Source organism: Triticum dicoccoides, chromosome 2A (assembly GCF_002162155.2).
Source record: "Triticum dicoccoides isolate Atlit2015 ecotype Zavitan chromosome 2A, WEW_v2.0, whole genome shotgun sequence".
Classification (NCBI taxonomy): domain Eukaryota; kingdom Viridiplantae; phylum Streptophyta; class Magnoliopsida; order Poales; family Poaceae; genus Triticum; species Triticum dicoccoides.
This window is the reverse complement of record NC_041382.1, coordinates 3815088-3828968: the sequence shown is the minus strand read 5'-3', so window position 1 is coordinate 3828968 and position 13881 is coordinate 3815088. Positions and strand designations below refer to the sequence as shown.

At 41.5% G+C, this 13881-nt stretch overlaps 1 protein-coding gene and 1 pseudogene across 1 annotated transcript; one reads left to right on the top strand and one right to left on the bottom strand.

Annotated features, from left to right (window-relative positions):
- Positions 1–655: 655 nt before the first annotated feature.
- Positions 656–6017, bottom strand: LOC119352663 (tRNA-dihydrouridine(47) synthase [NAD(P)(+)]-like). The gene is made up of 10 exons (XM_037619243.1): positions 5757–6017; positions 4733–4849; positions 4433–4651; positions 3623–3878; positions 3264–3523; positions 2816–3088; positions 2458–2739; positions 1455–1575; positions 1134–1303; positions 656–1035 (listed from the first exon to the last, which is right to left on the bottom strand). Exons 1-10 carry the CDS (start codon positions 5979–5981, stop codon positions 937–939), a joined length of 2022 nt encoding a protein of 673 aa, XP_037475140.1. The 5' UTR covers positions 5982–6017; the 3' UTR covers positions 656–936.
- Positions 6018–10336: 4319 nt separating this feature from the next.
- Positions 10337–13671, top strand: LOC119352599 (annotated as a pseudogene).
- The last annotated feature ends 210 nt before the right edge of the window (positions 13672–13881 follow it).

Genomic DNA, 13881 nt, shown 5'->3' with positions numbered 1-13881 from the left:
TTTTAACACAATCACACTGTATGGGTAGGTACAAGGGTTTACTAGTAATTATTATTTTTACACAATCACACTATATGTGCAGGTAAATCATCAAAAATACAAAGGAACATGGTTCCATGTGCACCCACATGAATAGATATTTGAAAAAAATACAAGGGAAAAACCTGCAGTATATGTGAAGTATTGATGCCTGTGGTATTCTTAGTGAAGAAAATACAATTGAGACCATACTATTCATCAAACAATGTTTTTTTAATATAACTTTGATTTTGACATTTTTATCCAGAATAGCACGGCTGTGATTTCTTTGTGAAACTTCATACGTGAGTATATTGGTTGACTATGTATGTTACAAAAAAATATTCAGATTCTTTTGATTTTTCTAGTATTTTTTTAAATTTATTATTCATAAGGGATGTGCATGGAACCATGTTCACCAAATCCACGTCCAGTAAATCATGGGCTAACTGACCAAAAATATGTATGCCCCTTTGCGACGCACGCGCAACTAGTAACGGGTCATCTTCAGATATGAAAGTAATTTGGGAATACATTCCTCGTAATTTTGCACGAAACCATCCAAATCGTCACAGGTCTGTGTTGACCGTTTGAGAGAGAGAGGGGCCATATTCTCACTGATGAGAGAATTAAACCATATAACTGAGCAACCAATAACTTAAATTAATATGCTTGGTTGTACACAGAACTGTTATGGCTTGCAATTAGCAGGATCCTGCATTCTTCAAATAAAAAGCAACCATCATTCAGAAGAAGAAGAAAAATATGCAACAGCATCATGATGTTGCTCCACACTACTGAATAACCATTATGAGGCAGGCAACATGGAGCCCTGGCTGAGTTTCAAACTAACTGAGAAGAGACGTGATCTTATTCAGCATCATATAAACTGCCGAATAACCATCACGCGGCAGTCTTTTAGCCGTTCTCAGCGCGGTCGTACGAGTTAGACTTGTGCTTGGGCGCGAAGGTGAACCCTTCCGGGACTTTGCCGAGCAGCAGCTCCGAGATCCTCACCTGCGTATTGCATAGAGGAGGTACATCAGCTTCCCAATCATGTCACAAGTACGTTCATCAGACAACCGGATGGAGAAAGAGGAGGGCAGCTGGCTTACCCAGTCGGCTGCTGAGTCGGAGGCCATCAGGGTCTCGAGGTCGTCGCGGCCGCAGTAGCTTGGAGGCCTCCAATTCAGCTGCTGCGGGACGACGTCCAGCAGCCCGACCGGGATGTACCGGCACGTGTAGCTCAGCCATTCTAGCAGGAAATGGCGTGTTGTCTCCACACCTGGAAACACATTGAACTATAAGTTGAAACGTAGATAATTATTTGCAAGACAATTTGTAAGTTTAAACGATGGGCCGATACAACTCCCTGTGAAAATATGGCAAAGAAAATCTCATAATTCCTACGTACTCTCAGAGAAGGGTGGACTCACCTTTGGTGTCAGAGCCCCAGTGTTCGAGACCGAAACGAGTAAAATCTTTCAGAATATTTAATCTCTCGCCAGATGTGATATCCCAGTCCCTTTGTTCTTTTATCTCAGTAAATATCCAAGGCTGCCAAGCATCAAAACGGCATGCATGAGCACCAACACGATTTAATACAATAACCCATAAAGTGCAGGCCCATATAGACATTTTCTGCCGACTATGTGCTACATTATGTTTGAAAAATCGACGCATAGGTTGTTTCAATGGTGATCAGGCACTATTATTAGACTGATCATTCAAACATCTCATCTAGTACAGATATGCAGAGAGGTTATTAATTAAGCTAGTAAAATCATTACAAAAAATGTTAGGACCTGAGAGCATTCAAGTAATACCGAGTTTGCATGTATCCTCCTAAATTAGTACCGATTACATGCTACAGTTTACCTTGCCTACCAGGTATCAATTCAATGTGAAGTATGCATTATAAAGACCGTCCACTAACTACGTAAACAATATGGATGCAGTCATCAACCATTTGGCAGCTACGAATAATTGGCATCTGAATTTTTTATATTTAAGATTAAGAAGAGGGATAGGCGAGACATTCATAGAAGAGGAACACATGTGAAAATAACAGTTTATATGCTGCAGTTGAGGCAAAGCAGAAGACATGCAAATAGTTATTTCAATTCTAGAATGGTTATAAGTACAAGGAGTACCATTCACACAAAATACAAAGACACATGGAGAGCATTAAACAGTGTCACAAATATCCAATGTTTTGCAACGATGAATAGCACTTATTCTTATGGCAGACGAAAATTGAAAGTTTGGTCGAAAAAATTTCATGACTAAACACTGGAGCATAATTCACTGATATAGAACTGCACAATTCCAAGCTAAAATGTGGTTCACTATCATGCTATCCCAAAATACTCGGAACCATTTGTTTTTTTCTCATAATATATAACAACTTAAATCATGTAAACTGCTGTGCATACTAACCTTGACAAGCGCACCTCGAGCAATCATGCAAGTGGAAATTTTGGAGCTGCCAGAAACATGCCTGTTCCAGTCGGTAAAGGAGAATATATCACCATTTCCAATGACATGCAAGTCATCAGGGGCCTTCTGTGCACACTGGTTAATATAGTCCCAATCGGCATTTTTGCTGTAGCGTTGTTGCCGCGATCGACCATGTATTGTTATGGCTGAAGCACCCCAGTCATAAATGTCTGAAACTAAAGAATCAGCACGGTTCCTGCCTTCAAAGAAAGCTGTTCTTACCTAGAATCAAGAAACAAAGAAAAGGTGAGCACAAGAATTCTGCTACTCTATTTTAATATGTGTGTTGTTGAATTACCTTAACAGTTAGAGGTCTTTTAGTAACGGCAGATGATGCTTGAACAATACTCTTAATCCTCATAGGTTTGTTAAGCAACGAGGACCCAGCACCCTTATTGACAACTAAATCGATTGGGCAGCCCATATTTATGTCAACGAAGTCAAACGAACACTCGTTATCCACAAGTTCAATTGTCCGTGCCACTGTATCTGGAAAAGCTCCACAGATTTGCACCCCAAACAAATCCTCTGATGAATGTCTTCGCAGCAAAGCCCACTCTGAAGCTTGCCCCTACATGAAACATATCCATATGAAATGACATCACAAGGAATAAACAGATGATAATTCATTAACCTTGGCACCATTTGTAATGGATGTAAGAAATTAACTCCACTCAAAAGACACGAAAATGGCATATGTCACATATGACGATGGAACAGACCAGGAAGGTACTTTGTTTTCTAACCTGCATAAGATTTGTGCACATAGCCATTTCTCCACAAGTAATGTCAGCTCCCAATGTTTTGCACAGCCTCCGGAAAGGAAGATTTCCCACAGTGGTCAAGGGAGCAAGGTACAGCTTCTCCCGAAAATCTATTATCTTCCTTTCACGTAAATGAGGTGTTGCGACTAGGTCAACTCTGCAAGAGCTTGGGATATTTGAGGGCACTTCCAATCCATTAACTAAATTAGGATCTTCAGGCTCCAGCTTAGTGTCATGAGTACCTAACCCATAATGTTAGTGAAAAGGTTAATAAATGAAACCATACTATGAGCAACAGGAGCACTTAAAAGAATGGCTCTTAAATCCAGAAACAAAATTACCAGCTCCTTCTTTGTTAATTTCAACAACTTCAATCTTTGACTTCTTTGCTGCCCTTGCAACAGAGTCACCATCCAAAGGTTCTCCCCCCAATTTATCCATTTCTTCGCACAAACTGGAATCATGTTCCACATTCACAGCAGTATTGCAAGAAGATTCAGTTTTTTCCTCACCATTCAGTTCACACGATACATCTGGATTATCATGATCAGCGCTCCGATCTTCAGCTAATGCACTTGCTTTAATCTTGATGACTTCCTGCATTATGAAACACACCGATTGAGACTAAATGAAAGTATTATCATGTGACAGAACTTCACAGAATAGATCCTAAAACAACAGATTCTGCACCAACCCCTATGTTGCATCAGAAACTTCATAACAATAACTTATAATCAAAATAAAAAGTGGTATATGACATAATAAATTTCAATAGCCATGTGTTGACAAGCATTTTGAGGATCTTATACCCATATCAGTATCAGGCACATAGTAACTGCCAGTGCTAAGAACATACATCTCTTCTATGTATTTAAGAAGTATGAGAGGACCACTATGATCTACATTTGGAGATGCAGTAAAATCACTAGGCAGAGAAATTCCAATATAGCTAAAATTAGGGCTACGACTACTATATGTATTAGCCATTGTCACCTAGCAGGTGATAACCGATAACCATTAAATATAAATATTTTAACCCGTAAAATGCAATGTGCTCCAATAAACATAAATCGTGCACTCTGTGTCCATGATAACAAGTGTAAAAGCCAGACCTGATAGACAATAGAATTCAAGAAATTTAAATTATGTACCTTAAGACCAAGATGTTTGATCTGCTCACTGGCCCTGGGAAATTTATATTTGGTTTTCCATAAGAGCTTTTGAACATCTTTACTCAAAGTGTTTATCTCATGACTTTCAGAAGGTGCATGGTTATCTTTGTGTGTACCAGAAAATCTGCAAGTTAGTCCATACGGACATGGCTGCCCCAGAACAGTGAATGGACATGTTCCTTCAAGGTCAGCTGGTTTCTGCGAAAGTAACAAAGAGATCAGTTATGAGTTATAGGTTCAGGGAGAAGACCAAATCAAGAGTGGCCAATAAAACAATACCTGAGCCAAATAAGCATCTATGTCATGGGTGAAACGGCAAGAAGCACCAAATTTGCAAGCGTCCACATTTCCACTTTTGGCAACTGCCACACAAAGACGTAATACCGACTCCTGTTCCTGCATAAGTTGCACCCAAATTAAGATGACGACCAACAGTTTGTAGTGTATGTTGCCTGCATAACAAATACACAAAAGTCTGCCATGTTCATGGGGCACTACGAAGCAAGCAGATATTTATGATCAGAGCGCATAGGGGAAGATGGTAATACTCCTGTAGATAATAAGTGATGGGAGATGCAGGCATGCAACAGGGGTAGTTCAGAGGTGGTTTTGCAACGAAGATGGTAGATAATAATTCATATATCCCATTAGTAAAGTAGCCCCGAATTGTCATTGAAAATCAAAGCAGGCCAGTTTACATCATTACTACAACCAAGCATTAGATGGAACATAATGAGTGTAAAGTTGCTTTGAACTTAGGTACCAAAAATTGTTGACAGACACCAAAAAGACATTTTGGCCACACAGGAATAAAAAAAGTAACAATTACTCAAGTACATATTATATGTATCCATAAACGTGTACTTGCATCAGAGAGAAATCAGTAGCCACAGGCCTGCTTCTTTCGTATACTATAATCAATGAAACAGAGCATGCATTCATAAAGGCCAGTGAAATTTTTTAATCCACACATTTGTATTCATTCAGTGTGCGATTCTTGCTCACAACTTATGTACTTACTAGCCATTAGTGTCCAGGAAAAACAAATCTTGTCAAGGGAGGCTCACGACCAACTATTTAGCCTGAATTCATCAACACATGTTGTCCAGTTCACACTTTGCGCAGGCACATATCATCATTTTTTCATGAAACGGATACGCCACGACCGAAACGCCGTCCGACTACAAGGCAACTACGCACAGGCATTACCACAAGCACCTGGCACGCGCTGCTTCACAACACTACGGACTACGCTGTCTGTGGGGCATTGCCGCGAGCACCTTGAGTGCACCACAGTCGTTACCTGCTTGCGGTCGCGCCTGAACTGGCGCTTGGACTTCTTCTCGAGGGGGACGGCGCCGCTGGCCCTGCCGCCGTCCTCGCTGGGGGCGTCGCGGACGGGGGCCGGGCGGAGGAAGGCGGGCTTGACGGGGGCGACGCCGCGGGCCACCAGCTCCTCCGGCGTGGGGGGCGGAGGGGGAGACGGGTCCGCGGCGACGGGGCAGGGCTCCGGCCGGTCGTCGGCCATGGCAGCTGCGTGGCGGCGGCGGCGGCGGCGAGGGGAGTGGAGCTACAGCCTGCGCGTGATACAGGAGGCTGCGCCGAGGGTTTTATGCGGTGGGGGCTTTTTCGCAGTAAAACCCATTTTGGGATGGCAATTTACATAAAGCGAAGGGCCAATGCTGGATATAATTTTTAGTAGAAATTGTACATCTTTTGAATGGCAATAATATACACACACATAAGAACACCCGAAATACAAAGCATATCAATAAAAAATTACATCGAGATTTCAAGACCACCGAATGACCACTATTAACACCAGAATGAGCCGTTGACACATCTTTGTTGTCGCCCCCTGCCAAAGTCGGCTTGACCTTGTCCGTCCTGGAAGTCTTCGTGCACGCGCCTTTAAGGACCAGCGCCCTGGAGCCGCAGTCATCGTTGTTGAACCCTTGCATAGATATGAAGCACCAGATGCCAAATTTCACCACATGACGAGAAATCATAACCACACTGCCCCAAGGAGACTACATGAATCTAATCTGAAGCTTTGTCGACTAAGTTTAGACAGATGAACTCAAGGAGAATCGGAACCTGAAAGGCAAACTCAAATAAGAAGCACACCTGAGTGCCGCATTGGCGAGGACTAAAAAAACCTAATCTAAGCTATTAACTGGAGCGGATGCATCAGGATTCCAATCCCCACCACCGGTTGCCGAAGTGGCGGGCAGAAAGGAGGCGCAATGGGATCACGGGTGAACTCTGGAGGGAGAGTTTGCCAAGTGGAAAACGAGAGAAAGTCTGTATACAATAATATATTTTCTTAGTAGCTATTAACTTGAAACCAAATGTTACTCATGGACCTGATTAGTTATGTGAGTGAGGGTCAAGATATGTTCAACTTTTTTTTCAGGGAAAAACTTCCTATTTATTCATCAAATATCATGATAGTACCAAGAACATCAAAAGGAATAAAAGTTACAACCATATCCGTAGATCACTACACTCATCGGAGCGAGACGAAGGCACGTCGCTATCATTGCCGCTCCGTCACAGGAGCCGAGCAAGCCTTGTTGTGGTAAACAACCAGAAAGTCGTCGTGTTAAGGCCCCAAAGAGCCAGCACACCATTACATCGACCGTCTCCGATGAATATAAGCATATATCGGAAGGATCCAATCCGCAGACACATGAACACAGACAAATAAAGACTGAATCCATGTGGATTCACTAAAAGACAAACACCGACCGAATCCCGTGAGATCCCTCGGAGGCACACCTCCACACGCCCTCTGAAAATGTGTGACGCATCGCCAGGATGGAGGTTAGACGGGGAGAACCGTATTCTATCTTCAGGAAGGCATCGTCGCCTCGACTTCCTGAGCAGGACACAAACCTTAAGCAGACTCCAAAGAATACCTAAAAATGAAGCAAGTGTCCTCTCACCGGCAAGGGCCGGAATCCACCGCGTCTTCATGGCCCTAAGGCCACAGGAGATGAGGCAGATCGACGGCACCCCGGATGAGAAACGAGAAAATCCTAGACGCGTGGCAGTCGTTCCACTATTAGAAAAACGGATATAACTAATATGGACATTAATGGCGCACCATGTATGTGGTGCGCCACTGCTATATAGCAGTGGTGCACCAGATACAGGTAGGCCATTATTGACATATTACTAATGGTGTATCTGATGTGTGGTGTGCCATTACTAATTTTAGAAAAAAAATTGTTAGCAATGGCGCACTAGGGGATAGTAATGGCACACCTGTACAAAGTGCATCATTACTATGTGTATGACTAAGTCAAACCTTGGTCAAACTTAGTAATGGCGCACCTATGCAAAGTGCAGTGCGCCATTACTATGTCAAACTTAGTAATGGCACACCTACACAAAGTGCGCCATTACTAACTTTGACCAAATGCACCCCCCTTGGGACCGCCTTTTCAGTTTTTTAAAAAATGAAAAAATGATGGAAATGTCAAAAAATAAAAGAAAATAAGTTTCCCACGTGATATGTGGTCTAGTTGTTGGAAAAATTTACAAATATGAATTTCGACTTTATTTGCAAAATCTCTCTGAAATTTAGTATAATGGGCATAACTTTTGCATACGAACTCGGATTAAAAAGTATTTTATATGAAAAATCATCTACTCGAAAAGTTACATCCGAATTAAACTCGTGAACATTTTTCAAATTCATGAACACTTTGACAAATTTTCACACATTTTCGAAACCAAGAACATTTTTTGAATTCATGAAAATTTTATACTATTTGCAAATATATTTTTTAACAATTTTCTTGAATCGGCAACCATTTATAAAATGGACAAAGATTGTTTTGGAAATTGGTGAAACAACTTTTGAAATTCAGGAACATTTTTTTGATTTAACGAATATTTTTTGAAATGCGTGATCATTTTTTGAATCAGCGAACATTTCATGAATGAATAAACTATCTAAGTCACAATAAGTTTTTGAATTTTTAGGATATTTTTTCATTCATGACTTTTTTAATTGGCATTTTTTTCAGTTTCATTAATATTTTTAATACATGAACTTTTTATATTAATCATGAACATGGTTTGATTTCCAGAACATTTGCTTCCAAAATTTTGAATATTTTTCGAATAAGCAAACATTTTTTTCATAAAATCGCGAGCATTTTTTGAATCCACAAACATTTATTTCAAAATTCTCATTTTTAAATTGTTTGAAACTTTTTTGAAATCTCAAATTATGTAAAGTAGAAAAAAACAAAAAGGAAAAGGAAAAGAAAAAAGAAAAATGAAATTTTTTAAAAGACCGTTTGGACATGGGCCCGCTTCATCTTCTCCCACGCTGAACCGCAAACGGACAAGGTATTTGTCTCTTAAGATTTTACGAAGTTATTGTAGGCGTCTCGTAGTCGACGAGAACATCTCCTCACACTGAACGTGTTTCGTCGAAAAATCCTGAAATAAATCTAAGATAAATACGAATATTAGTATTTGAACCCTGGTGAACTGAAGACGCCATTGTCCACCTAACCATCCAACCACATGTTGGTTCATCGTCCAAACATAATTCTTATTTGACGGAAAGCAAGCTTCCGTCAACGTCGCTAGCTACATTCTATTGCTTCTATTTGCTTGCTTCCGCCAAAGCACCGCGTGATTAGTTCTAGCTTTTTAAGCATGCTATTTGGGCATTTGGCGGAACCAATGTAGCTAGCTTTTACATGACGGCTTTTGGTTCATGACGGCTTTTGATGGAACCAGTATCATTTGAAGAAAAAAAATAGTGAAACAAAGTGATCAGCAGCCAAACGCCTAATCACCTTCCGCCAAACCTAAATAGTAGCAGCACCCGCCTTCCGTCATCTGGATGGAGAGAAGAGGGTACGTGGCGGCTTTTGGTTCATTATGTGAATGTCTGCACTTTCACAAAGCCTCCCACGTTTGTTTCGGATCTGCTGAAAATGTACATTCCGCTCGACGGACCGATGGAAGCCCGCGTTGGATGACAAACTGTGTCCAGACAGCGCAGTCTGGACGGATGTGAGGGGTTTGAGGGTCCGCCTTGAAGATTGCTTTACCCCGTGGCCACACGTGTATCAACGTCAAGCCTCGTCAATGTCCATCCCATGGTAAAAAGTTATTTTTGGTCTGCCACTGCCAGCCCAAGCTTGCCGGAAGTGCCACGTTTCATGTTCAATGTTGAGCGTCCGATATGTTTAGCACGTAATAATATCACACCTGTCGACCCCAACCACATAATTGGCGCATATTAACATATATCAGTAATTGATATCATGCCTGATCACGACGTGCATTGCAAAATTAGCGCCTGTAGCAATTAATTGATTCTAAAAATAGCAGGTATCCCGGGTTATAAATATGAGCAGGTTAGTACGCACCCATGCAGTAAAAATATATCAAAAAATTCAAACTTGAACACCAGACTACCAAGTTGCCTACAAGAACACCGCGCACACTCGAAGAGATTGTTATCCTACAAGAACAATATGGCCAGTGCCAGCAGTTTAGTTGCCTTTCTTCTTCTTTCATGCATGATAGTCTTGGCAGGTAGAGTTACACTCACTTGTTTTACCGGCCTCTTCGTAATTACACAAGCTTTATGATGATGATGATGATGGAATTTCAAGAATACTTTTGTTTGGTTTGCATGATATATTCACTAGATGTTGTCATGTATTTTATCTAGAAAGACGCCGACAACGTTTAATTTCTAAGCATTTTATTTGTGAAACCTTATTTGTTAAAATTTGAAGGTAATTTGATAAACTTTTCTTCATATATGCCCCTTCGTTTTTGCTTGGGCAGCACCTGCAACATTAATACCAAGATGCAATGAATATTTCCATTCATGGGGTGAGCATGACTCGTGCATGTAATAATGAAAGTACCGGGCGGCAGTGGCGGATTCACCGTATGGGCACCCTGGGCACGTGCCCGGGCTCGATCCCGTCGGTGTTCTCAACTATAGCGATCTTTCCTAGCCATCGCATGCCTAAAAACGCTCAGAAACACGAAAAAACGATGAAAAATACGTAAACTTCTCTAACTGGGCCAGTCCGGGCGTTTTCTGCAGTTTGGGCCTTACTCATATCAGCTAAGCAATCAGATGGGCCACAACAGCCAATAGGCCTTGTTTGCTCGATCAATCCACGCACTGAAGAAGAACCGATCGATCCATCGACAAGTCGCCTGTTCGTCTGCGTACGCAGGAACGCGAGACCTAGTCGTGTCCTACCATCTGCTGCGCAGCTGCGCCTCCAAGGCGGCGATGGCGTGAGGTAGACTGCCGCCAGCAGCCAGATCAATGTCGGAGGACAAGATTAGAAGAGGATTAGAGATGACGCGCGGCCGGGCCTCGGCTCTGACTCCGGTGGGCGACGGTCAAGATCGGAAGCGTAAGCGGGGGCGCCAAGGCGGCGAATCGTCCGGTACCACCAGTGGGAATTCAACTCCGGCTGGATCGAACGTTGGATCTTCACCGTCGACACTAGCGAACACTCAACCTGTTCAAGAGGCATCCAGTAGCAGACTGCCAACAATTAGGGCTAGAGGCAAGCGACGGCTAGGTGAGTTATATTTGTAATTTAAGAAGTTGTGCATTGGATTGCTTGCGGACTCTAATTATGCTCGTTAAAATTTCAGAGTTGAGCAGATTTTTTGTTGACACTAGAAGAAATTCACAAGTGGAACCGCCACAAGACCCACAACCAAGTGATGTTCATGAACATGGTGACGACGTGATAGATGAGGTTCAGAACTGGATTGAGCAGGAAATGCTGGATGATGACGACGACGATGATGATGATGAGGTGAATTTTGAGGACGAGGACGATGATGAGTTTAATCCGGCTGAAATTGTGTGTGATCCCGCTCATAGGCAACAAATTGCTGATTATCATCCGAATATTCAAGATCAGGTGAGAAGAGCATACATATTGAAGGGTCCAACCCGACCAACGTCAAATTTGATCGCAAAAAAATTGGTAGCAAGAACCGTGCATTTTCTAAAAATTGGTATAAGAATTATGATTGGTTAGAATATAGTGTGTCCGAGCAAGCTGCATTTTGTTTCTATTGCTTTCTTTTTAAGCAACCAGGAAGTAGTACACATTTTGGTTATGATGTCTTCACCAAAAAAGGATTCAGGGATTGGAAGCATGCATATCAGGCATTGCCTGCTCATGTTGGTGGGGTAAATAGTGCGCACAACAAGGCAAGATTGCATTATGATGATTTTCGTAATCAAAGGCAAAGCGTGTCTAGTAACTTTGCTAGGTCAACCAAGGAGTTTGAAGTACTTTACAAAATTCGGTTGCACACTTCTCTGGGTTGTGCAAGATATCTCATTGCTCAAGGCTTGGCTTTTCGTGGCCATGATGAAAGTTCAACTTCACTGAACAAGGGTAACTTCCGTGAGATGGTAGATTGGCATAAAGCTAGAGATGAGAAAGTGAGGCATGCTTTTGACCATGGTAGTAGAAACTGCAAGATGCTTGCTGCTGAAATTCAAAAAGATCTTGCAAAGTGTTGCGCAGAAGAGGTCACCAAAGCAATCATGAGAGAAATTGGTGATAAGAAATTCTCTGTGCTTATCGATGAGTCACGTGATATATCTGTCAAAGAGCAAATGGCGGTGATGTTGAGGTTAGTAGTGGTTTATTATTCATTTTAATTGTTATTTCATAGTTGTTTTCTACTTTTATTTAACCTTGTTACAAAAATCTTGATGTAGGTATGTCAATGATAAAAGGAAGGCCGTGGAACGATTTCTCTCTCTGTACCATGTCAGTGAGACTACATCAGAGGCACTAAAGGTAGCTCTTGTTGACATTCTTGATCATCATAAGTTATCCATTCATAGTCTACGAGGGCAAGGATATGATGGAGCTTCAAATATGAGAGGTGAATTTAATGGTTTGCAAAAGAAAATTCTTGACGAGAACCCTTATGCCTTTTATGTGCATTTCTTTGCACATCGTTTACAATTGGTGGTTGTCTCGGTCGCTAGTTGTTGCTCCTCTATTCATGATTTGTTTGAATATGTCTCCTTAATTGTGAGCACAACTACTGTATCTTGCAAGAGAAGGGATTCACTGAGGGAGGAACGTCATCAAAATATCTTAGATCAGCTTGAGAGCGGTGAGATATTTAGTGGAAGAGGTTTGAACCAAGAAACAAATTTAGCAAGACCCGGGGATACTAGATGGGGTTCACACCATACAACTTTGCTTCGTTTGAGTCAAATGTGGAAGTCGGTCATATATGTGCTTCGTGAGGTCAATGATGAAGGGCGCGGACCGTCTCAAGCGGCGGGTTTGATAGAGGTAATGGAGAGTTTCAAATTTGCTTTCGTATTGCATCTTATGATAAAGTTGCTTGCTATCACAAATGAACTCTCACAAGTCTTGCAGAGAAAAGATATAAACATTGTTAATGCCATTGAACTAGTTGGTGATGTCAAAGCTCGGTTGGCCTCTATGAGAGAAAGTGGTTGGGAAAGCTTGTTCGGTGAAGTCCAACACTTTTGTGCCACCAAAGGTATTCCGGTGCCTGATATGAATGAAAGAATACCGGTCCGAGGTCGTTCAAGGCTTGATGGTGTGACTTACACCAATCTTCATTTCTATCGAGTTGAGATCTTCTATGTTGCCATTGACAAGATATGCACTGAGATGAATCATCGCTTTAATGAAGCATCTTCAAATATAATAGTGGCCTTCTCATGCCTTCATCCAAAAAATTCCTTCTCCAAGTTCGATGTTGACAAGCTTGCTAGCTTAACTGAAGTTTATCATGGAGATTTCTCTAGTGGTGATCGTGCAATCATAAGAGACGAACTTCAGACTTACATTCTTCATGTACGAAGGCATGAGGCCTTTTCTTCTTGTAAAGATATTGAAAGTTTAGCTACAACGATGGTTGAAACTGAGAAACATTTGGTTTTCCCACTGGTGTACAGAATCATAGAGTTGGCTTTGTTATTGCCAGTCTCAATGGCATCGGTCGAAAGAGCTTTCTCGGCAATGAAGATTATCAAATCTAAATTGCGCAGCAAGATGAATGATACATGGTTTAATGACTTGATGATTTGCTACACCGAGCGGGAGATTTTTAAAGGACTTGATGATGATGCTATTATTAAACGGTTTCAAGCCATGAAGTATCAGAAAGGGCAATTGCCCAGGTCCAATTAGCATATTACTGGTACGCTCCATTCTATCTAATGTGTTTAATTTCAATGAAAATTATATAAATTATTAATGTGTTTTATCTTGTAGATTCTCTTGTGTGCACAAGGATGAACGTTGGAGATTGGACTATTGTCGTCGAGGTGTCGAAAGGTTAGGTTGTGTGACTAGTGTTTGGAGAGTTATTTGGTATTGTATTCCTGTTTTTATTTACTT

Coding starts and splice junctions, on each gene's coding strand:
- LOC119352663 (XM_037619243.1), bottom strand. CDS start 5,981: ATGGCCGACGACCGGCCGGAGCCCTGCCCCGTCGCCGCGGACCCGTCT. Junction 3,089..3,263: donor TGTGCACAAATCTTATGCAG/GTTAGAAAACAA, acceptor TGTTTCATGTAG/GGGCAAGCTTCAGAGTGGGC. Junction 1,304..1,454: donor CTGGGGCTCTGACACCAAAG/GTGAGTCCACCC, acceptor ATGTGTTTCCAG/GTGTGGAGACAACACGCCAT.